This window comes from Acanthaster planci, linkage group LG09 (genome assembly GCF_054643075.1).
Source record: "Acanthaster planci isolate LZ-2023a linkage group LG09, COTS_SCS, whole genome shotgun sequence".
NCBI lineage: Eukaryota > Metazoa > Echinodermata > Asteroidea > Valvatida > Acanthasteridae > Acanthaster > Acanthaster planci.
The window spans coordinates 15321436-15344743 of NC_141785.1; the positions used below are offsets into that span (position 1 = coordinate 15321436).

At 42.4% G+C, this 23308-nt stretch overlaps 2 protein-coding genes across 4 annotated transcripts in view; one reads left to right on the plus strand and one right to left on the minus strand.

The window, feature by feature from the left end:
• Positions 1 to 21282, plus strand: part of LOC147798198 (ATP-dependent RNA helicase DDX55-like) — a 29630-nt gene extending 8348 nt beyond the window's left edge. The window contains exons 10-19 of one of the 2 annotated variants that reach the window (XM_087141241.1): positions 37 to 129; positions 688 to 802; positions 1868 to 1953; positions 2183 to 2271; positions 3772 to 3898; positions 5777 to 5861; positions 6465 to 6560; positions 6977 to 7045; positions 18394 to 18519; positions 20408 to 21282. In XM_087141241.1, coding sequence (XP_086997367.1) covers positions 37 to 129; positions 688 to 802; positions 1868 to 1953; positions 2183 to 2271; positions 3772 to 3898; positions 5777 to 5861; positions 6465 to 6560; positions 6977 to 7045; positions 18394 to 18465 — 832 coding nt within the window. In that variant the 3' untranslated portion in view covers positions 18466 to 18519; positions 20408 to 21282. Of the gene's footprint in view, positions 1 to 36; positions 130 to 687; positions 803 to 1867; positions 1954 to 2182; positions 2272 to 3771; positions 3906 to 5776; positions 5862 to 6464; positions 6561 to 6976; positions 7046 to 18393; positions 18520 to 20407 lie in introns of those variants that run through there. The other variant, XM_087141242.1, reaches the window with a different exon arrangement.
• LOC110982235 (uncharacterized) lies at positions 7040 to 17267 on the minus strand. 2 transcript variants are annotated; one of them, XM_022240518.2, is made up of 2 exons: positions 17164 to 17257; positions 7040 to 10015 (listed from the first exon to the last, which is right to left on the minus strand). In XM_022240518.2, the coding sequence occupies exon 2, from the start codon at positions 9963 to 9965 to the stop codon at positions 7956 to 7958; it is 2010 nt and encodes a 669-aa protein (XP_022096210.2). In that variant the 5' UTR covers positions 9966 to 10015; positions 17164 to 17257; the 3' UTR covers positions 7040 to 7955. The 2 variants fall into 2 exon arrangements, with proteins under 2 accessions (XP_022096210.2, XP_022096209.2); XM_022240517.2 differs by lacking the exon at positions 7040 to 10015 and adding an exon at positions 12001 to 15475 and having other exon boundaries at positions 17164 to 17267.
• Positions 21283 to 23308: the final 2026 nt, after the last annotated feature.

Consider the following 23308-nt stretch of genomic DNA (forward strand, 5'->3'; position numbering starts at 1 on the left):
TTAATCCTTGTACTGATTTTCCCATCTATTTCCCAGTGGTGTGCTTGTTTGTACCGACGTCATGGCCAGAGGAGTTGACATTCCTGAGGTCCATTGGGTGCTGCAGTATGACCCACCAAGTAATGCAAGGTACATAGTTCAAAGTTGGTATATAAATTATTTCTGCGGCCAGCTGTCCAGTTTTTTAATCAGGCGTAGCAGCAGGTGCCGCAGTGAGTGGCTGTCAATGAAATTTTGCATCAGACCGATCTCCCAGATGCAAACTTCCACCAACAGCTGTTGATTGCCGTCTGAAAAAGCTGCGTTCCTGACATGTTTGTCCAAATAGAATGGACTGCTCTATCATGAGTACACGCATGCGTAACAAATGCCCTTTGTACTCCTGGGCTGTCTCCAAGTAGATCAGAATGCATTTTTACAAGAACATTTAACAGAACAGTTTCCCAGAATACATTTCTCATGTAAAGCAATCTCATGGGAGCAAACCGAAACTGTAAACAGCACTCAGAGCCGCTGATGAAAAAGACAAACGTCTCTAAATACCTCCACTGGAACATACAGCTATGGTATGTAAGTTTTTGCTGATAAAAAATATGGCATATTTGTTTTTTCTGATGAAAAAATGAAGATGGTGAAGTAAAATACCTACATGTATCTTTTGACTCCTGTTGAAAATGTTGACATCAGTGCCTTTGTCCACCGCTGTGGAAGGACAGCCAGGATAGGTAATACCGGTAACGCTCTGGTCTTTCTGCTGCCCACGGAAGATGCCTACGTGGACTTCATTCAGCTTAATCAAAAGGTAAATCTCACCTCCCCCCTCCAAGGTGAAGTGCATCCTCTACAGTTGGCAGAAATTTTTCATCTGGGCTCATGCATGCACGAAGACTCTACCGTCAGACAGAAATCAGTACTATGTACGTAGTGCATCCTGTGCCAGGCACCGATTTTGCTACATGAATGCGCGCGCGCCCTCACTTGTTCACGCTCAGAGCAGATAGCGTGTCTGAACAGGGAACAGTTGGCTGACCAGCTCTGTAGCTTGCGCGTTTACATGAAGATTGCAGTGTGTGAATGTTGCCAGTCCAAAAGGTCATCATGCAACTCATACTCCTGGCTTCTACCTGAACATTACGATATGCACAGCCTACTGACAACCAGCCACATAGCCAATCTTGGTAGGCTGCACTGGAATACAGACGATTCATAATACTGTGCTCCACGAAGAGTTTGTCATGGAGAGGTTTAAACAAATGGCTGACTTGCCGCAATTTGCATTTAAGCGAATATCAGTTGACAATTTGAGGAAAGCTGTGATTGATTGGGTTATTCTGTGCCTCTCTAAAAGCATTTTTTAAATGTTAGTTAACACCAATACTCTGTACACTTCTGAATCGTCAACTCAGGAAAAACTCCAAAACAATTTTAAGGTCCCCGTGCACAGCTCTGCCGGCACAAAGAACTTTTGTCAGCCCTTTTCCCACAGTGCAACGCAAAAAAACCGCTTCTCCATGCCATCCTCTTGGTGTGGCACGGCATTTGAATCGCTGGTATTGTAGACTTGTCCAACCATCATCAACTACCATACCTTCCATCAGTGCCAGTCAAGTTAATGTTGGCTGTGGTTCTTGATCCACCAGGCTCTAAGCTGTGCTTGTGTGAAATGGATTCTGCAAGAACTGAACCTGCTAGACACTTTGAAACAGTTCTATTGGCCTGAAATTAAGTTTTCATAGGCAACCCAAAGTAACCTTTCATAACTGCATGAGTAATGTTGAATGTGCAGTAGATATGATATTGGAAGGTAGCTTGTGCTGGTTTTCCATGACGATCTCAGAAATGACTTCATGAATTTGGTTGTCTGTAGACTCCGCTTCAGAGATATCCCATTCACGAGGAAGTAGAGAAGATAGACGTCCTGCCGAGGCTGAGAAAGATAGCACAGAAGGATAGGTAAGGATGTCACAGTTGAATGAGAATTGCACTACATTCAAAACCTCAGACTGCTTGTCCAAGTCGGCATTGCCGAGTCTGAGCTGAGCCATGTAACCTAAGTCTTGCTTTTTGTAGTTACGAACAAAAAATCCATTCATTTGTTTTAATAGCTTTTCAGGCCCCTGAAATTTTGATGAAGTTTTTTTTTTCGTCGTAATATTCTTAATCTCTGTTTTGTGTCACACAGGGCAATGTTTGAAGGAGGGACCCGGGCATTTGTGTCATTTGTGCAGGCCTATTCCAAACACGAATGCAGTTTAATCTTCAGGTTAAAAGGTACATCATTTCTCCTGGAGCTCCCCTAAGATTTTGGTTTTTGAGTTGTTCATCCTTGATATGACCATAGAGGAAGGACACAGAAGGAGTTTGAACTGCCCGGGCTGTAACGTTTGGCCAATTACCGCTTTCTGGCATGCCTGGTATGTCCATAGCCAGAGCGCAGCGAAAGCTTGCTACGCACCATCTGTTATTTTGTCATTTTGCTACACACAATTTGTCATTGGTGATCTGCATCCTTAAAACTTTGTGTACTGAGGTATAGGAAACTGAATATTCATGCCTTTGTTGGTGCTTGGTATGATCTCATGACAACATCAAATTCAATGCTTGCACAGTTGCTTGCATTATGCTGTGTGCCCTAAATCTATATGTGCAGTCATTGCCCTTAATGAGCTCTTTCTTCTGGAGTTATTTTGGGAATAAATAGCCACATTGTTTACAATATTATGTGCTTTGGTTGAATCATTTTTATTCTGGCATTTTTACAAAAGCATATTTTATGAGATTTCATGATCACTCCCTGTGATGAAATAGCGCGTTTTGTTCTTATTGAACTAAGCTTTCCAGTAGTAATGAACATTTTGTTGGCCAGTCTTAGCCAAATTCGTACCAAGTCTTTGAACACTGATGTATTGGAGGGAGGAGAATAAAATTACAAACTTTGCATGGATAATGGAACAGTGTATCAAAATTTAAAAAGTTTATATACGATGGCAAAAGTAGGTCTAATATCAGGGATTTTTCTCTCTATATTTCCTAGTCACAGCGATAATTTGTGTTTAATTGCAAACATTATATGTATTGCTAGGATATTACTGGCCCCGTTTGTCCGGCTAAGATGCAGGCAGTAATCAGGCATTTTTGGAATGTTTTTATTATTTGTCTGACTCAGTGGCGACCATCATTGCACACTTTGAAGTGCCTGAGTTGCCAACTCCTTCTGTGTCCTCTTCCTCTTTGGTATTATATGTACATGCTATTTGAGGCTGGGTTTAACTTCGCTTTTGATCATTTCTGAGACCTCACACAGATGTGATGAAATGTTATAAGTTTAAGCTCAAGTCTTCAGGCAGTTTTGAGGAATCTCTCCAACTCTGACAGCGCGTGCAGCAATCCAGTTCCACCGTCCATTGTATTCTCTGTTAGAAAATGTAACCGTAAGATGCCAACTTGAAATTTGAGGTTCCAAAGTTTTTCCTTCCAAAATTGGTATGGAATTTCTTTTTGGGTTCATCTGTTTCTGTCCGCTTGAGTAGTGATTTTTGCCGTACGCAAAGTTTGGAGTCAGATGAGTGAGGTTTAACTGGACAACCCCCTGGCCAAAAGAAAAATGTTAAAACAGACAGAGGATTTTGTCCTCCCAGAAGTTTTTCCATAGCTGTTCAACAGAGAACAAAAAATGTTAACATGTAAAGCCTGAAGCAAGGGGCGTACACAAAGCCTTTTTCTACAGCATAAAGACTCTTCAAGCTTCCTGTGTGCATATTTCATTCATAGATCTCGACTTTGCTCGGTTGGCCAGGGGCTTTGCCCTACTGCGCATGCCCAAGATGCCGGAACTCAAGGGCAAGACTTTCCCCGACTTCCAGACACTAGACGTTGACTACAGTGCCATCCCCTACAGGCAAGATGTACAGTACATCTCTTTTGAATGCCCGACTGTGTTACTGCATTTCGGTCGATCTTCATGGGCAGCTTTTCCTATTTTTCCCTCATTACCTTTCTCTGCCTTTCTCGCATCCCATTGTAAACCCTACACACCACTTTCCCTCCCAAATGTTCAAGCTAGATTTTTTTTTTTTCAGTGCTTGTCCAAACAAGACTTCAAGTCATATTTTAAACCGTCTAATGTTGTCAGAGAATTTTGCTGATAAGGGGCCCTGCATTTTTCTCATCATTTTCACAAGTTTACAAAGAGTGCCTCGTTTTGGATATCCCCATATCAGAGGATATATGTGCATAAATGCATATCTCTCCTCATGTATGCATTTATGATCGTCAAAATGGCCGAAGTTTCAGCAGCACTCCGTATGCATACTGCACAGCACAATGAACTGTCTGAACATGCACCTCATGTGAGTCGATTTTGTGCGTACTGCACCGTGCACAATATACGGGCGGTTAGCCTGCCAACTACATCACACAGCCTTGAATTCAAGACTACCATGTCAGTCAGTGGATCTCAATCGCAGTGATTTTGTGAACAGGAATATTGTACATCTGTGAACCTAGTACATCATGCTCGTGTTTTGCCAGACGAGCTGTCAATCGATGTCTGCAGCGCAACTGTGCACTGTTTGGAGTAAAAAAAAATCTCCTCTGTCATGCTACAGATTTTGTCAAACTATGGAAAAATTGACAATTTTAGAAAGAACGGACAACTTAAAAGCCACTGAATCAGGACGGAAAGTAAGTGGAACCGGATACAACTGTAAGAGAAGAAAACCTCGGTCGTTATGCGCTCCATTCTCTATGCTCGGTCATGCGCTTTGATGCCATTTGCCACGATTAAAAAGTTCCCTTTTTTTGCAGACCCCGCAGCATCTCTAAAATGGATCACAAATTTGTCAAGATAGCATTTGTTGGGTGGTGGTAGCAGGTTGAGTCTTGAGACTTGCAACAAGCGAGATGTTATCCGTATTTATATTATTTTTATATAATTTATTTCACATTCATCACAGCCCAGGGACTGAATTGAGGGAATGTTAACACAATAATAGTGTAGATTAAGATTACAATTTAAAACATTAAGAAAAAGATAAAAAAAGGATACGAAATATACTGAAATGTTAACCTCTTCACGCCAGGATTCTTTTGACCGTGACTGCTCAGCTGCGGTATGCCCAGTATGCAAAGCTCTGTCCAGCAGCAGGCCCACATTGAAACCGCAGGTGCATGATGAATAGAATGTATGTGTTGTATGCACTAATCCACTCACAAAGCTGCGGCTGTGGACGGTTCCTGGGATGAAGGGGTGAACAGATTAACTACATTTTGACGTTATAAATGTTTACCAAAAAAGGAAGAAAATTACACAACTGTATGTTTAAAATTACTGTATATACATGTATAATTGAAAATAAAGGCACATAAAGAATACACCAAGTCTTAAAAGATTAGAAGCAGTTCTCGTTCAGTAGGCTAATTAAAAAGGAATTACACTGTTCTTGCATCTTGTCATTCAGTACCTGGGAATAGACGGCTTGTTTGCATTACGCAAAATATTGGACCTCGCAGAAGGAAGCCAGTCACGATGAGAGCCGAGAAGATTTTTGCTAAATTTATGTGGACTAGTCATGAAAGAACCAGTTCAGATTAGTCACTGCTCTGTGTATGTTATATAACATATCCACGCTTGCACTTACAGACTGCACAAAAGCGTTTGATATGGTGAACCATATCTTGTGTAAGCTTAATTCAGCCTGCGGGCTTCTATGGACAGTCAAATAAACCAGAAATGATAATAATAATAATATGAAACTTTAAATCTTTGGTGTTTCAGGGAAAAAGCTAGAGAGAAGCAGAGACAAACTAACATGAAGCGGGTACAAGATGGCGGAGGTACCTCCAGGAAGAAAGGACCAAAGGTTGGAAAAATGTTGGGCAGAAAATACAACTAACAAAACAAAAATCAGGCAAGAGATATTTCATAGCTATTGAGACAATGGCTTGAGGCGGTACCACAAGAGAGTAAACACTTTTCCCTGTGAGTTTGCCAGACTTCCCGCCAATTTTCCGAATGCTTTCTTTGAATGCAAATTTTTAAGTTGACAGAACTAGTTTCTTTTTTGCATCTGACAAGATTATTTTGTACAGGCCTTTCCTTGTCATTTGAAGCAAGATATGGGATGGAGAGAACCCCCCGCCTTTGTGTTGGTCATTGTTTGATTGGAATCTCAGGAATTCTTTATAGACTTCTAGGGGGATGTGTTAGGTAACAATAGTCTACAGTGTGTATAGGGATTGAACAGGTAAGGGGGGTACCCCTCCATCCCATATCTTGCCTGGTATATTAAGTAGTTCCACTGTTAAGGGTCAGCTGTTGCAAACACTTTGAAACAGTCTGATATCTGCATGTCTGTTTCACAGACTGTCGGTTCAAATTTCAGCTCAGTTAATGTACTCAATGAACGAAATGATTATTTTTATATATATTATTTTTTCTTTTTTCCCCTCATGTTTGGGAGCAGAGAAAACTTCAGCCATGGTCGAAGAAACAGGAAATAAAGGAGAGGAGACAGGACAGGAGGCAGAGAAAAGAGAACGCCAAGAAGAAGAAGAGACAGGTGAGGGAGGCCGGGACTAGATGCAGATAAATTAAGGACAAGTTGGAGTGATAATCACTTTTCCCACCAGTACAAAATGTATCCCGGATACCACACAAAATTGACCAGTGGTTGAGAAATGGTCGTCTTTCCAGCTTGTTCAAGACAATAGGGTGGACATTGACCAGAGGAAGAAGAAACTTTGGCAAGTCCTGTTGAGAATAATGTTACAATTTTTCAAGTGTACAGACATTTTTGAAAGGGTCTTTTGGCATTTTTCAGCATGCTTTATGCTGTGAATTAAAGTTCCAGAGTCATACATAAACATGTTTGACCAAAAGTTACATCTCTGTCAGCATAAAAAATGTCACTACCAAGAAAACAGTTAGGATTCCTCAAAGAGGATTTAGATGATTATGTTTCTCTTGCTTTTTCAGCTTGAGGAAGAGGACTTAAATGAGCTGATGCAGGATGCAAGACTGGTCAAGAAACTTAAAACTGGAAAGGTGAGAAAAAATCCTTTTTTAAAATCTGCAGCATTGAGTAGTTTTGAGTGAGTTAGGCAGCATGTATAACCACTTGCTGCCGGGGAACCCGGTTTCGAGCACCATGGGTTTATATGCAGAGCCGGGGTGCCCGAAATGGGACAAAAGAGCTGGTCCGTGTAACAAAAGACAGTACTCGGAATTGCCATCATTTTTCATTTTGCATTTTTCAAAGGTAATCCGTCACTGTTTTTAAACAGTATACCACTGTTTTGGGCATAGCACGCCCTTGGATTAGCACCGCGGATAAAAGTGCTCCAGGGCCCCATTGACGAGCAACACAGCACTGCTGCACACTAATCCAGCCACGTTTGAATAGATGCCACTCGCATTCACTTGGAACAAAAATTACGCAACACTCACAATTCTGGGCTGTCTTTACAGGGTGGCAGGCCTGGCTGAAATACTCGGGAGTCAATGAAGGTTGCCTATCAGCTTAGAGTAGCCACTAAACAGTCCTTTGTGTGGGTGTAAAGGTCCATTAAATGAAATGATGAATTTTTAAAGAAATTTTGAAAACTGAAAATCTCTCGTATGTGTGCACTGCATGTTTAAAAGCAGCCGGCAGCAAGTGGTTAAAGCTTTTAAAAATCTTGGATTCGTTCGTTCTCATTACCATCACAGAGTACTGGGATAAGTTAACTTTCATTTTTTTTGGGGGGGGGGTGTTACGTAATTATTTCAAACCCTCATTGGATGGAACACTGGTTAACACTTTGTGTGCACACTGAATATATGTACCATGATTATTATGCCGCAAGCAACCCACAAGTGAAAACTTTTGATGGTGTTGAGATGGTTATGTCGGTTTTAAAAGCAGATCCTGCAAGATGTAATCGGGTATCCTGGGCCTGAACACTATTTATATAATTTAGTTCGGCTTGGGGCCATTTCCCATTTTTGTACGGTTGAAAACTGCGACGCAGTTGTGCGCTGCCACCACCAGACTGTTCGAATCAGGGCTTAGTGTGATGCCCCACGGAAAGCCACAAGTGTCAAGGATCTGACCCTGGAACTCGCCTTCCGAACTGAAGCGCTGGACTTCGCTGTAGGACCACCCATTCACGGCGACGTAGATACAGCCGTCATGGTCACAGCACACACCGGTGGGCCCCCAGTCACTATCAATGTCACTGATGATGTCCACGGAGAATGCAGCGGCTCCATCATAGTCCACTGCGCGTAGCATTCGATAACCGTGATTTGTGTAGATGAGCCGCCTTTTGTAGATAGTCAGGTGCTCGCCAATCATCGGAGCAGGCAATTTCTTGATTAGGGTTCCATCGGTCTCATGTAGGCAGACCTTTTCATTGTACTTGTATCCCACAGCGATCCGACCATCTCCATCCACTGCCAGGCATGTCAGCTTGCTGTTCACTCCCCCATCTGGCATGAACTGATCAAGCAGTTCACCCTCTCTGCTGAAGATTTTGACTGTGGGGCCATCAAGAATGATCAGCTGGTCCTGCATGGTCCGCGACACGTGACTTGGATCAGTAAGATCTGGGATGGGAGTTGCCTGCTGCAATGAAGCTGACTGGGAAGGCCAGCAGAAACACTTGATCAGCTGCTGGAGCTTGATATCCACAATGACTATTTCGTGACTCGACAATGCCGTCACATCATAAGCACATTGGAACTTTGTCTTTTGCACTCCGAATTTCTTGATTTGGGTCTCCAGCTTCCAGTGTTCTTCCCCTGCGATTTTGTGTGGCTGGAGTAACCCCCCTGCTTGGAAAGCCTGGTACTCTGATCCAGGTCTCGACTCCTCTTCCAGGATCAGTTTCCCGAGCACACCTTCCAGTTCCTTAAAGTCCACAAAGTGCGGCTCGTCTGGTGCCTTTGCTGGTTTCTTGCTCATTGTTTGCAGGTCATTGAGGCTCGACAGAAGTTTCTTCCCAAAGTTTATAATCTCATAGCAACTGGCCTGGGCTGTCAATTTGTTGACCCGGTCCAGCATTCGTTCCACATTTGCCGCCTCGTTCATGTTAGCAGCTTGAACGGTTTCCAACCTCTTGACTCTGTCTTGATAGATCTTCTTCAACTCCTGCTTCAGTTTCTTTTCCTCCTGTCTAATCTTTGCAACCTCAGTATCTGCCTTCATGGCAATTTTGCTGTTGGTCTCAGCAAACTCCGCTTTTATTTTCTTGAGGGATTCCTGTGCCTTCTCTGCAGCATCTCTGAATCTCTTTGTGATTAGTTCAGTTGCCACCGCTGTCTTGGATATGTCTTTTTTGGTTTTGTCAGATGCCTGAAACAGGTCGGTGAGAGAATGTTCAGAGCTTTTGTGATCTTCTATGAAGCAGGTTGAGCATATCATCTGCTGGCAAGGGCAGCAGTAGAGTGTGAGGGTTTGGTCCAGATGCTTTTTGCATTTGGGAACATGTTCCCTCTGCCTACTCTTGTAGATCACTTCCCCAGAGCGAAGCTCGTCTAGTGAGCAGATTTTGTGCGATTTGGTCATGGAAAGACGGGAGTGGGCTTTTTCACATTGGTGGCACAGAAAACTATCGCAATCAAAGCATCTGGACATAGCGTCGCTACTTTCATCACAGGCTTGGCAAGTGATCCCTGACCCTTGACCCTTGACCTTTAGCTGCTCCTGTAGTTTTGCCTCCTCCACCAAAGCCCCCAATGTGAAGTAGTGAGGTAGCTCATCGATGTCACTGACACGACAGTCTTGCTTGCATGACGGACATGGTAGTTTGGGAATGGAAGCCTTGTGCTGCTCTCTCAACGCCTTGAGGCATTTCAAGCAAAAATGGTGCAAACAGTCCAACAGCTTGGGTTCCTCGACGAGGTGCTTACACATGGGACACTGCAAATAGTCCTGGCTCACTTGATCCAAAACAGACGGGGCCGGCCTTGTAGGTTCCCCCATTGCTGACTGTCACAACCACACAGAAAATGTCACAAAATTAAAGTACCATCCTGAAAGAGAGAAACACACAAAATGTCAAATTAATATCTCTATGCTCTAAAACATACTTACATTTTGGATTTAAACTACAAATGACGGACTGTACCTTTAAACTTCCACTTTTGCCAGTTGTGAACACAACATGCACACGTTGCCAGATCAATGCCATCTCTGTGTTTTTAGGGCCGTTGACAATACAGGAACAAAATCATTTGAAAGCAGTAAAGCCTCTTATGTGCTGTATGTCAAAGGGTTGAAAATTTCTAGGATGTGTTGCTTGCAGCACATTTTATGTTTGGTCAGTTCAAGTACCGTTGCACATGTGACATGTCAGTATTGTCTACTTCTGTTGACATACAGCAAACTGGCATCATGCATAATGGCTGGATAATGCTGTACATGCATACTCGTACGTGTATATGTATAATGCCATATGGGCATTTTAACGCCCTGTTACAGATTGCGAAAGCAATGTTTTGGTCTCTTTGTTTTTTGTATGGTTTTGTTTGGTTTTGGGTTTGGCTTTTTGTTTTGTGTTTTGACCACTGATTATTGAAATATTGTGCTCTGTTTCTGTTTCAGAATGTGAGGTTTTTGAAGTTAGACCAGAAAAATTTAACCAGTTCTCCATCGTTTTCAGTCAGATACGGTGTATTGGGTATGTGAAACATATGCCCCTCATTATAAAGGCCAGTTAATGAATGTGTGAGAGATTCTAGACTGAACATCTGTGGTTTAACAGAAAAATCAATACATGTAATGTAAAAGGAATGAACAGTCCAACTGTGGGAGCAATGGGGAAGCAGGGCATGTGTGTGTCTCAAGTGTGTATCAAGAGTGGGTACCAAGTGTGGGTATCAAGTGTGGGTATCAAGTGAGAGTATCAAGTGTGGCTATCAAGTGAGGATATCAAGTGTGTGTATCAAGTGTGTGTATCAAGTGTGGGTATCAAGTGTGTGTATCAAGTGTGGGTATCAAGTGAGGGTATGAAGTGTATGTATCAAGTGTGTGTATCAAGTGTGGGTATCAAGTGTGGGTATCAAGTGAGGGTATCGAGTGTGGGTATCAATTGTGGATATCAAGTGTGGATATCAAGTGTGGGTATGAAGTGTGTGTATCAAGTGTGAGTATCTAGTGTGGGTATCGATTGTGGGTATCAAGTGTGGATATCAAGTGTGGGTATCAAGTGTGGATATCGAGTGTGGGTATCGAGTGTGGGTATCAAGTGTGGATATCAAGTATGGATATCAAGTGTGGGTATCAAGTGTGGGTATCAAGTGTGGGTATCAAGTGTGGATATCAAGTGTGGGTATCAAGTGTGGGTATCAAGTGTGGGTATCGAGTGTGGGTATCAAGTGTGGATATCAAGTATGGATATCAAGTGTGGGTATCAAGTTTGGGTATCAAGTGTGGGTATCGAGTGTGGGTATCAAGTGTGGGTATCAAGTATGGATATCAAGTGTGGGTATCAAGTGTGGGTATCAAGTGTGGATATCAAGTGTGGATATCAAGTGTGGGTATGAAGTGTGTGTATCAAGTGTGAGTATCTAGTGTGGGTATTGATTGTGGGTATCAAGTGTGGATATCAAGTGTGGATATCAAGTATGGATATCAAGTGAGGGTATCAAGTGTGGGTATCGAGTGTGGGTATCGAGTGTGGGTATCGAGTGTGTGTATCAAGTGTGTGTATCAAGTGTGGGTATCGAGTGTGTGTATCAAGTGTGGGTATTGAGTGTGCGAAACAGGGCCAGGGTTTACAGGGTTTTTGGTTTTTCACTTGTTGTCTGCTACCCATAGAGCCAAGATTACTTTTATAAAAACTTGAAGGCATATGTAAAGCATTGTTGCCCTGTGCGGTTTTCTCACAAACTCCCCTTGCTACGCTGGTTCACTGCACTCCGTCAAAAAAAATAATTGACAAGTTTATGGGAGGCTTTTGTTGGATGCAAAAACAATGTTTTCCATCTCTTTATTATTATAAGCAAATACTTGGTTAAGTTTTGTTTTTCATGAGGTTGAATTCATTTCTTTTCAGGTAGGCAGTTTTTAGCGATTAGGCCAAAAGAGTAGAACAGGTTAGCCATCAGTTTTGGTCCGGTAGCAGGCACATGTGCATGATCTCACCCATTAACTTGAAGTTGAATTCATTTCAAAGAAGTTCAACACATTGTGATGCGACATTGCCTCAATTTGGTTTCTTCTTCAGTCAAGCTAATGGCCTCTCTTGGCTTTTGAAGGGAATGGGAGACTTTGGGGATTGGCGGTCGATTCCAAAGTATGTGTATTTTCAAGCAAGTAATCAAGACCCTCTCCTCTTCTTCTGTTATCTTCATATTTGTTTCCCGTTTTCTGTTCTCTCCCCACCCCCCACCCCCACCCCGGGAATGCCCATGACTAATACCGTTTGTACCTGGTGTGAAACCCTCCCATGTGTGGAGTTCAGTGGCATAAATGCTATCAAGTGGGTGGGATGGAGATGGCAGAAATCCTGAACTTGCCTGGCTATGGAAATTCAAATGGGGGATATAAACACCAGATTACAACAGTTAAAGTACATGTATTTATAATCCAGATGCAAATGTTATCTATACCTGCATGCTAATGTATAAGCACTAAGCAGGGCATTTAAGGTGTTTGTACTTCTTGCATTCCAGTATTTCTGTGTTGTGATTCTGCTGTTGGCAAGCTGAAAGCCAGCCAGAAAATCCACCATGCTTTTTTTTTTCTCACCTCCGAAAAATTTTGGGTTGGAGGGTGATCAGATTGCCCATAACCCCTAGTCAAAAGTTGGAGGGATGTATTCCCCAGCAGGCTTTAGAAATCATTTAAGTCCCTGCCTTAAAGGTTTATGTGCATTAAACTACCAATCAGTTGTGCTTTGTACCTTGAAGAACACACAAAATCCTGTATGGCAGTGTGGGCTTTTGAAATGCCTGGTAAAAAGCAACCTCTCATGTTAACAGGTGGAGCCCATGTGTACTCTATTGAATTCGACACCATGTGTGAGGCAGGGCAGAACTAGAATTGGCCAGTCATATCTTTGAACACTGTTCAGTCTTTCTTTTAATAATGAGTACATGTGAAAAATTCACATTTGAACTTGTCAACTTTAGTTTTCCAGAATCAAGTAATAAAAAGTCCTTGTCTACAGAGTACATTGCTTTTAGAAACTGAATCGTGCAATCCTTTTTTGTGTTGTCATGGCCAATCTCATATGTGAGTTACACGTCTATATATGGAGACAGAACATTTTGTTGCCACAACCAGGCAATGATCATCAGATGCAAGTGAGATGCCCCGTGGCATACTGCATTGTGTGATCACAGAACCAAGGTTGGCTCCATCTGGACTGAAACGCTGGATTTCATGGGATGACGCGAGCCCACGTACGGCAACATAAATGTTGCCGTGCTTATCGCAGCACACGCCGTTTGGACCCCAGTAACTGGGACTGTTGCTAGGGATGTTCACGGAAAACACGATGTCACCATTGTAGTCTTGTGAATACAACATTTTGTTCCAGTAGTTGGTGTATATAAATCGTTGTTTGAAGGTTGCCAAATAAGAGTCGATCATTGTGGCATGCAGGGATCTGATGAGTGATCCGTCTGAGCTGTGAAGAAATACCATCTTTTGGTTCCTGAAGCCCACGGCTATTTGATTACATTCATCCACTGACAGGCACGTTGGTTCCCCGTTTGTCCATTTACCTGGTATAAACTGTCGAAGGAGTTTGTAATTCATGTTGAAGATGTTGACCGTACAAGTGTGACTGTCTAAAACGATGAGCTGGTCGTCTTTGTTGACTGAAACATGGAGTGGATCAGTCAGGCCGTTGATTTCTAGGATGCTTGAAACGTCAGACCAAGGATTGGCTGTGAGAGAAGACTGAATTAGTTTTTTGTGTTCAGTGTCTGCTATGACTAACTCGTTGTTAGAGAATACAGCCACATCATAGGGGCTACGAAATTTGATCTGGTCAGATCCAAATCTCTCAATCTTTCCTGCCAGGATCCAGTGCTCTTCTTGTTGGGATCCCTCTGGTTGATGAGATTCTTCGACTGTAAGCTTTGATTCAGATTTCGGTTGATCTCTTGGCACCAGAATTCCAAATGACCATTGATCACTGCACTTGGAGCTTTTTTGCTCTGTGTCTGGCTTCTCAGCTAGTTGGTTCTTGCCCACCTGACCCTTTCTCCCCGCATCTTTGGGGCTGGCTGACCCAGGTTCTTCAAGAAGGACTTCAACTGTGTCTTTAATCTCCGTGTTTGGGCATTGTTGAACGTGGGACCGATTTGGGGCTTTTGGAGGTGTAAATTGTGCATCCTTTGATTCCAGGTGATGTTCAGCTTCAGCAGCCATTCTCCCCGGCGGCTTCACGCCTTTTTCAAATTCCACTGCTTTCAACTCCTGGGACAACTTCACTGGCTCTGTGATTGTCCTCTGCAGCTCTTTGAGATTCTGCAGGAGTGTCTGCTTGATGCCCAGCACTTCGTAGCAACTGGCCTGGGCTATCATTTGGTTTGTGCTGTCTATCTTGCGGTCAAGCTTGGCCACCTTCTCCTTGTTGGCAGTTTCAGCAGCCTCAAATATCTTGACTCTTTCTTGATAGATCTGCTTCAGCTCTTGCTTCTGTCGCTGCTCCTTGTCCCTTATCTTGGCAACTTCCTTGTTGGCTTCATCGGTAATTTTCTGATTGGTTTCATCAAATGTGGCCTGCAGTGTTTGGAGGGACTCACCCATTTCACTTGCTGCTTCGCTGAAACCAACTTTAATCGCTTCCACAGCAGCAATTTGTTGCATGACTTCTTGTTTACATTTATCAAAGGCTTCTGATAGGTCACTGAGGGAGTGCTCAGTGTCCTTGTGGTGTAAGATGGAGCAAGTGGGGCAGGTCAGGCGCTGGCACGTATTGCAGTAGATGCTGAGACTCTGGTCGGTGTGCTTCCCACATTTTGGAACAAAGTCGCGCAGCTTGCTCCTGTACACAACTTCTCCTGATTTCAGCTGAGCCACTGTGTGGATGGTGTGGGACTTCATGATTGTCAGACGTTGATGTGCTCGCTGGCAATCCTGGCAAAGGAAGTGGTCACATTCTGCGCATCTGGACACAGCCTGATTCTGCTCAACGCATGCTTGACATTTGACCCCCGAGCCTTGACCTTCTCGCAGCTGTTCCTGCACGGCAACCTCCTCCACCAGTGCACTCAGTGTCAAGTTACTGGGCAAGTCGACAACATTTTGTGTAGTAATTTCCTTCCTGCATATTGGGCACAGAGCATTTTTCTGAGACAGATCGGCGTGCTGCTGTAACTCTTGGAGGCATGCCAGACAAAAGCTGTGCAAACAACTCAGAAGTTTGGGGTCCTGGAAACGGTTAAGGCATATAGAGCACTCAAGATGATGGCCCGTTGATTCTTTGGTAGCCATACTGAGGATGTAATCTCAGAGAAAACTTCAAGTTTTTTCACCTATAAAGCAGACAAAGCATTTTTCACCAGTTTTATATAAAAAAAAGTAGGCAAAGTCATCCCTATTGTTTCAGCCATATAGACTTTGAAATGTAAAGCAAAGGAAACTGCATATCCATATGTACCCATTCACTCCTAAGCCCTGACCCCAACATTTGATTGGCCAACAGACTATCTCAAGGTGTTAGCTACTGTTGAAATGTTTACTCTCTCTCCCTGCAGGACTACATGCATATCACTTTGTTGAAAAGTTTGCGATACCCAAATCAACCAAAGCATGTGTACACTACATGTTTGTTCTGTATCCAGGGCCAAGTCTGCACATAGGAGTTTACTTGTGCTCACAGTTTGTCAGAGGATGTTTGTGGAAGTACTATGAGCTAAATGTGAGATGGCCACTTTAGATCAAGCTCTCTGAATCCATGATCTTTACTGAACACTCAACATAACAGCCTCATTTTCCATTTCAGTCAAAAAGCTGACATGAGTTTTTATTGTTATTTTTGAACCACCCAACGGAGCACACTGAGGGTGGTCTATCGTGTTCTCTTATCACATCGGTTTTGTTCCTATATCTCAAGTTTGGTTTTTAACATCTACTAGACCTTTCTTTTGTTTACAAACATTGACCACCATTGTGTAAGGGCGGCCAAAGGTTGCTGAAAGTTCACTCTTTGTTGGTTTCATCTTTTGCCTCCAAATGCCCACTTGCTGAATTTGGCCTTGAAGTGGGAATTATTTTCATGTAGCATTTAGTAGAGCTGTTTACTGTATAGTGTTTTTATATTTGCTTGAGATCTTTTTAAAGTTTTGTGAATATTTATTTTGGTCTTGACTTACAGCCAGCCTTAGATTTGCCAATCACCGGTTGACAAAAATGACACTTATGACATAGCCATAGAAGAGTCTAACTGCTTCATTTTTGATTCAAGATGACAGACTCATGGATAAGGCCAATTTATTGAAATAGAAGTACATGTATATAATTTGTATTTGATGCATGTTTTCAAGTACCTCATGAGCTGTGCAGAATCCAAGGGGGCTTGTACAAGAAGGTATTTTCAAACATACTTATCTGAAGTAAAGACTATGGAAAACATTACCACTTGAAGCCACCTTTTTATTGACAGATTCAGGGGGGCCAATGAGGGCCATGCTTCCCTCCCGCCATAAAAGAGCCTAAGGGGAGGGAGTTATCTATTTCATTTTCTTGCAGCACTTCCAAAAGCCTTCAAAAAGCTACAAAATATCAACGCGGTAAGGCCGCAAAAGGCTGCACGAAAAAATTTCTTCATTGTTTGGCTCCCCTAAAAATGAGTTTTGCCAGCTCAAATTTAATTGTGGATCTGCCTTTGAGTAGCCACCGCTGTAATGGTTATGTGTGAACAAATTCGTGCTGGGCTTTAGTTGTCAGATCTACATAGTAACATGAAAAAGAGTCACGGTGAAAGTTTTTAATGGCATTCGCGATGTTCTGACTTTTGAGTACTCGGGTCAACTATTTAAGGCGTGGCTGCTTTTGCATTACGTCAAGTCAAACCTAATTAATAAATAATAATTACTTACAGGTAATCAAATTAATAAGGCAATGACTTGAATCTGCCAGTATTGTATTACTTCACGTCATTCTCTGGCTTATTAAGTTTTTCTTTTTCCTGTAAAGACAAATTGACAATGTTTCAACTTACTCAAAGGCCAGGTTGACGGTTGTCAGACTTGCCCTGTGCCTCCCGCAGGAACATGTAACACATTGCACAGTATGAGGTGACCTGTCCCCTTTCCAGGCATTTTTATGTTCAGTGATGCAGGCCTTTACTAAAATGGATATGCCCAGGAAGTGATCAGAAAGTCCATTTTGGAGGAGGGGTGCTGAAAACATGAGGGGGCATAGTGAGACACTGAAGGACAGTAGAATGTTTTTCAGGAAATTGGTCAGAGCAGTGTGAGCCCCTTACTTCAATTCATTAAATTTCATTCTCCCTGTTTATTTTATGAGTTAAGTATAGTTCAAGTAAACGTAAAATGCTGTCCCCTCTCCCATCAATGAGTGTCCCCTTGATCTTTGATTGTCTGTCTGCCCATGTACTTTGGAAAGGACCATGGCATTCAGCGGGGGATCAGACACTCCACCAGACTTTTTTGTCTGCCATGGTGCTTTACAAGTTACAAAAGGACTAAAACATGCTGTGCTGCGAAAATACCTCTAGCACAGCTAAATGAGCTGAGGAAGTGAGCTTGCACAATATCAACGTAGGGTTTTGAAGAAATGCTGGTGTATCAGAGTTGATCTTTCCCTACATATTAGCATACACGTATGTTATCTTTTTCTAACAATGTTCTGTAGTCATAGAAAATAACCTTTTATGTGATTTTGCTCATGTATGTATGTGTATTTATTTACTGGATTGTAAATTGAAGAAACAATTCTGGCAGATATTTTTTTTTCTCCTTTTGTCGGTGCTACATGTAGATGAATTTTAACCTCCAGCATTTCAGGAAAACTGCTCTGAACATGTTGCATGGTTGGCCAGAATCGCTAGTATGTGATTTGGAGCAAGAGGGGAAACCTTTTCCACTGGTCTATGTTCTCATTTTGCCGTGTGCAATATCTTGCTCCCATTTCTGTGGCCATCCAAGTCTTTTCCAAGTGCAGTGTTGGATGGAAATTCGACAGTCTGCCCAAGCTTCACCTCCAGAAAGTGGACTAGTCTCTAAACTGTCTCAGTAATTTTTCTGTTACTCTGAGAAATTCTAAGTTCCGTGACATCTGAAAGTGGAATGAGTGTGCCTCATTAAAGTTGAGGTCATACACGTGTATACACGGAAGTCTGACATGTACAAGCGTACTAGGGCCCATTAAGCCCAAATAGGAACAACCAATTTTGCATAAATTGTTTGTGTACTTTTCTGATGTTCAGATATCTGATGCCGAATTTGACAAAGAAATGGGCCTCAAGGATGCCAGTCAAGAAGAGGAAGACCTCAAGTAGGATGTGAACCACCCACCATCTACTTTTATTGTGTGCTGCCACCACATTCCTTTGGTATGTTCTGTCAGACTTTTTTGAAGGACTAGCTTCAATCATTATGCACTGCCCATCCCCCCCCAAACACTCATGGAAGTGTGTATTTGCCTGCAACTGGGGACCCCCTATTGTTCCTCTTTTGTTTGTACTTTTTTTGAAGACCACCCATATGTTTTGTACACAGTTGTCAACCGGGGACCCTCTGTCAATCGGGGACCTCATTTTCCTCTTTTGTTCTGGGTCCCAAAGTGAATGCAGAAACAAACTCACTCACATCCATACCACTGTGCCCCACCCATTCACAAAATGCACTTTGCTTCAATTGACAATTTTTTTCAGGCTAAATACAGCATTTACACAAGTGTTTTGTTGGTTCTGTTTGGACATCTTTTGAAGAAATGAAAAGTGCATTTACCATTTTTTAAATTTTGTCAGTTCTTTAGTGATGTTACTTTTGTAAACCAATTGCTTTTAAGCTGTGTAAATGTTGTAAGGAATGGACCATATTTTTCACGATAATAACAGCAAATGCAAAATATCATCCGCTTAGGTCACCTCATGGAAATGTGAGTTGAAATATGCATGAAACCTTCCCCAGTTTTGTCATTCAGTTAACAAGTAAACTCCACAACCTTCCCAATATAGGAAATTATACTCATGATTTTTGGAGAGGCCACAACCTTCCCGATATATGAAATTATACTCATGATTCTTGGAGAAGCCACAACCTTCCTGACATAGAAAATTTTCCTCATGATTCTTGAGAGGCCACAACCTTCCCGATATAGGAAATTCTCCTCATGATTCTTGGAGAGGCCACAACCTTCCCAATATAGGAAATTTTCCTCATGATTCTTGAGAGGCCACAACCTTCCCGATATAGGAAATTTTCCTCATGATTCTTGAGAGGCCACAACCTTCCCAATATAGGAAATTTTCCTCATGATTCTTGAGAGGCCACAACCTTCCCGATATAGGAAATTCTCCTCATGATTCTTGGAGAGGCTACAACCTTCCCAATATAGGAAATTTTCCTTATGATTCTTGAGAGGCCACAACCTTCCCAATATAGGAAATTTTCCTCATGATTCTTGAGAGGCCACAACCTTCCCGATATAGGAAATTCTCCTCATGATTCTTGGAGAGGCTACAACCTTCCCAATATAGGAAATTTTCCTTATGATTCTTGAGAGGCCACAACCTTCCCAATATAGGAAATTTTCCTCATGATTCTTGGAGAGGCCACAACCTTCCCGATATAGGAAATTCTCCTCATGATTCTTGGAGAGGCCACAACCTTCCCGATATAGGAAATTCTCCTCATGATTCTTGGAGAGGCTACAACCTTCCCAATATAGGAAATTTTCCTTATGATTCTTGGAGAGGCCACAACCTTCCCAATATAGGAAATTTTCCTCATGATTCTTGGAGAGGCCACAACCTTCCCGATATAGGAAATTCTCCTCATGATTCTTGGAGAGGCTACAACCTTCCCAATATAGGAAATTTTCCTTATGATTCTTGGAGAAGCCACAACCTTCCCAATATAGGAAATTTTCCTCATGATTCTTGAGAGGCCACAACCTTCCCGATATAGGAAATTCTCCTCATGATTCTTGGAGAGGCTACAACCTTCCCAATATAGGAAATTTTCCTTATGATTCTTGGAGAGGCTAATGATTAGAGTGCAGTTAATATGACAATAATAGTGCTTTCTTTCTTTGCATCACAACTCCTGTTATCAAAAATAGTGCACGTTTCAGTGGTTGCAGACACATAAATAAACTGCTTTGAACCATTATGATAAATCAGAAACTCAAAACAAATACACATTTATCCAGTGATAAAGACACACATCAAACTAAAGCTTATTTCCTCATCTTTCTTTTTCTCTTCAATGTTGCAGGGTTCACCCATTACTCTGGGAGATATTTCCATCCTATGGCCTTTTTGAACTTGTTGCCTATACTGTCTACTGCAAAAGAGAGCCATTTACAAGGCTAAGTTTTATCCACATTTCCCAGAAATACAAGCTGGCAGTCTTGGCTTGCACCCTTCTTTTTTACAAATCCTCTAGTCCAGGGACCACAAAATAATGCTCCAATGAGAGAGAAATTTAGGGCACGCAAATCATTTCTGGTTAATTTTGGGCCTGGTCACTGACCTGCAACCCCATGGGGAAGATTGGCAACTTCTCTTAGACAATACTGAAACAGAAAGTGGCTGCGGATGAGAAACGGTTCCACCAGGTACCTTGGGATCTTGGTGTAGCCTGCCTCAACATAAATGATGCCCAAAATACTGCAGTTCTCCAGCCAACTTTGTGCTAGTCATATTTTGGTATTTTGTAAACGCGCTGAATGTGTTCCCATTGCTACTCGTCGAATGAATCAACAGCAGATTTGCTACACAGTCAAGATAACTCATCAAGATAACTCAGTCGTGCGGTGTCACGAATGGTGCTGATGGGGCATGTTCAAAGCAAAGTTTGTTCCCGAATTCAGCACTACCTCCCGGAGGTTTGCGGGTGAAATGGGCCCTCGTTTGACTTTGGCAGGGTACAAGATAGGGTGTGCCAAGAATGAGCTGACAGTAACTGTAAAGAACACTTTCAGAGGCGAACCATTTTTTCCAAAATATTTCCACTTTTTGACCTTGAATTTAAGGCTTGTCTACTGTCAACATAGATAACCTTTTATAAGTTAAAGGCACACGCATAAAAAATTGAAGAATACAGTATTCTGTATTGTAATTTGTGTCAGTTATTGAAAATAAAAAAGTGAATTATTTTTCAAAATTAAACTACTTCGTGTCTACTGTAGTGTTCGTAAGTGTCTGTAGTAAAAAACTGACAGAAAGGCGGGGAAGCACTATCATTTTGGAAAAGGTTTGATCAAAATAAGTGTTCAAACGCTTTGTTTATACCTAGGTGTATTGGACTGAATCTTTTGAGTTTCACTTGCACCCAACACGCCACTGTCTGCTTCTCAAGCAACTTGACTGCCTTATTTTTCACGGTTAAAGTAAAAGTTTATATTCAGTATTGATTTTCTTCAACCCTCACAAAGTCCCCCCCCCCAACTTGGCCTTGGCTGGCTTGCGTTGAAACTTGACACGCATGTAACGACACTCCTCATCATTACAAAATTAATGTGAAGTTTGAACTCAGACGTGGTTTTGTTATCACAGTCATTTGAAGTCCAAGGCTACAGGCGTGCCAGCCTGCGTTCGTTGAGCACCGCATGCAGTGTAAAGGGTATACTTTTTTTGGCTGGGACCTGTCTCAGGAAAATGGGCGCTGCGCACGAACGAAAATTGGTCTCGATGTGACTGCAGATAGTTACTCTAAAATTTCATGAAGGCTCAGCTCCTGAAAAAATGCAGCGTTGTCGGAAAAATGTCGGGGGGGAGGTCCGCCCAGCTCTTCTGGAGTAAAGGAGTGAACAATTCCAAGGGAGTTTGGGTCCTTAAGCTTAGAATAAGTTGCAGTTTATAAAGTAAAACAGTCACTTGTTTGAGCATTTTTCAACTGTACAAATCAAAGCATGTTTTGAATCAATATCGAGATTGTGATGATCGGGCATGTAATGAGTCGGCCGTGATTTCGACACACTGCTGTCAACTACGGATATCCAGAAGTGCCTTTTCAGGAATTGTATATAGAAGTAAAGATTTAAACCCTTCTAAGCGTGGATCGAGAACCGTACTTCTGGTGTGGTACCAAATTTTTGGGAGGTGTGGGTACAAGAAATTTGGGATTTTTAACGTAACTTTTGTTGGCCTTTCTGAAATTTGTAGGCTTGTCACACTCCTCTGGAATTAACGGAACTGCCCCCCCCCATCGCGACTCGGCGTCTCCAGAGTCTCATGGTCTTCAGGCATTAATTAACAATGGTTTCTGTATTCAGGTGAATGCGGAGTAAGGAGAGAGTTACCACATGTTACCTTTAAACAAACTGGTGGTTGTATGCACCACTGCACACCGACAGTCACGGTATGCAATAGCTGCACGTTCTATTGAACACATAATGAACAGCCATTTTGTTTCCAAAATCTGAAACAGGCGCTACTCTGGCCGTGTCCGAAACGGGCTTCCAGAGCTACGGCTAGGTCTATCGTCTACGCGTCTCCACGCATTTCCAAGGGAGCAAAGACCTAGACCTAGCTCTAGACAAGAGATTCGGATGTTGTCTCGAGCTATAACTCTGGGTGGATGCACGTAACATCTCCTTGCATTGTTAATGTTGATCAGGGTTAATGAGGAAGTCGTTTGAGAATGTCCAGCTTATCATATCACACATCATGTAACATGCCAAGCGTGTACAATATTCTCTGTACTCTCCTTATCTAAAACATCTTGTGAAATCACCTCGAAGACGAACATGTGAACTTTCCCGACCGTGAGATAATGTCTTGCCGTGGACCGGGGCAGGGGCGAATCCAGTCGGGGGGGGGGCGCAAGGTTGCCCCAACTGTTTCAGAGAAACGACACTGTCTCATTTTCTTTGAGTGAGAAGTTGGGGTGGTAATGAAGAGTCTGTTAAGAATGAAAGACATTGCCATTTTGAGTTTTTTTTTAATCTCTGAATTACCGCCCCCGCTACAGACATACGCCCACTCAGCGCATATTCTGCATGCCGTTTTTATCCGTCCGCATAGATTGAGAGCCGAGTTTGGCCATCGGGAAGCCAAACTTTCTAACCTTTGTTGCCCGCTTTTCTGTGTTTTTCCGTTGTTTGTTGTCTCGGATTTTGACCTTGCTTATTTGCTTGTGTGTTTACGAAAGCTATTTACAGACTGAAGGATG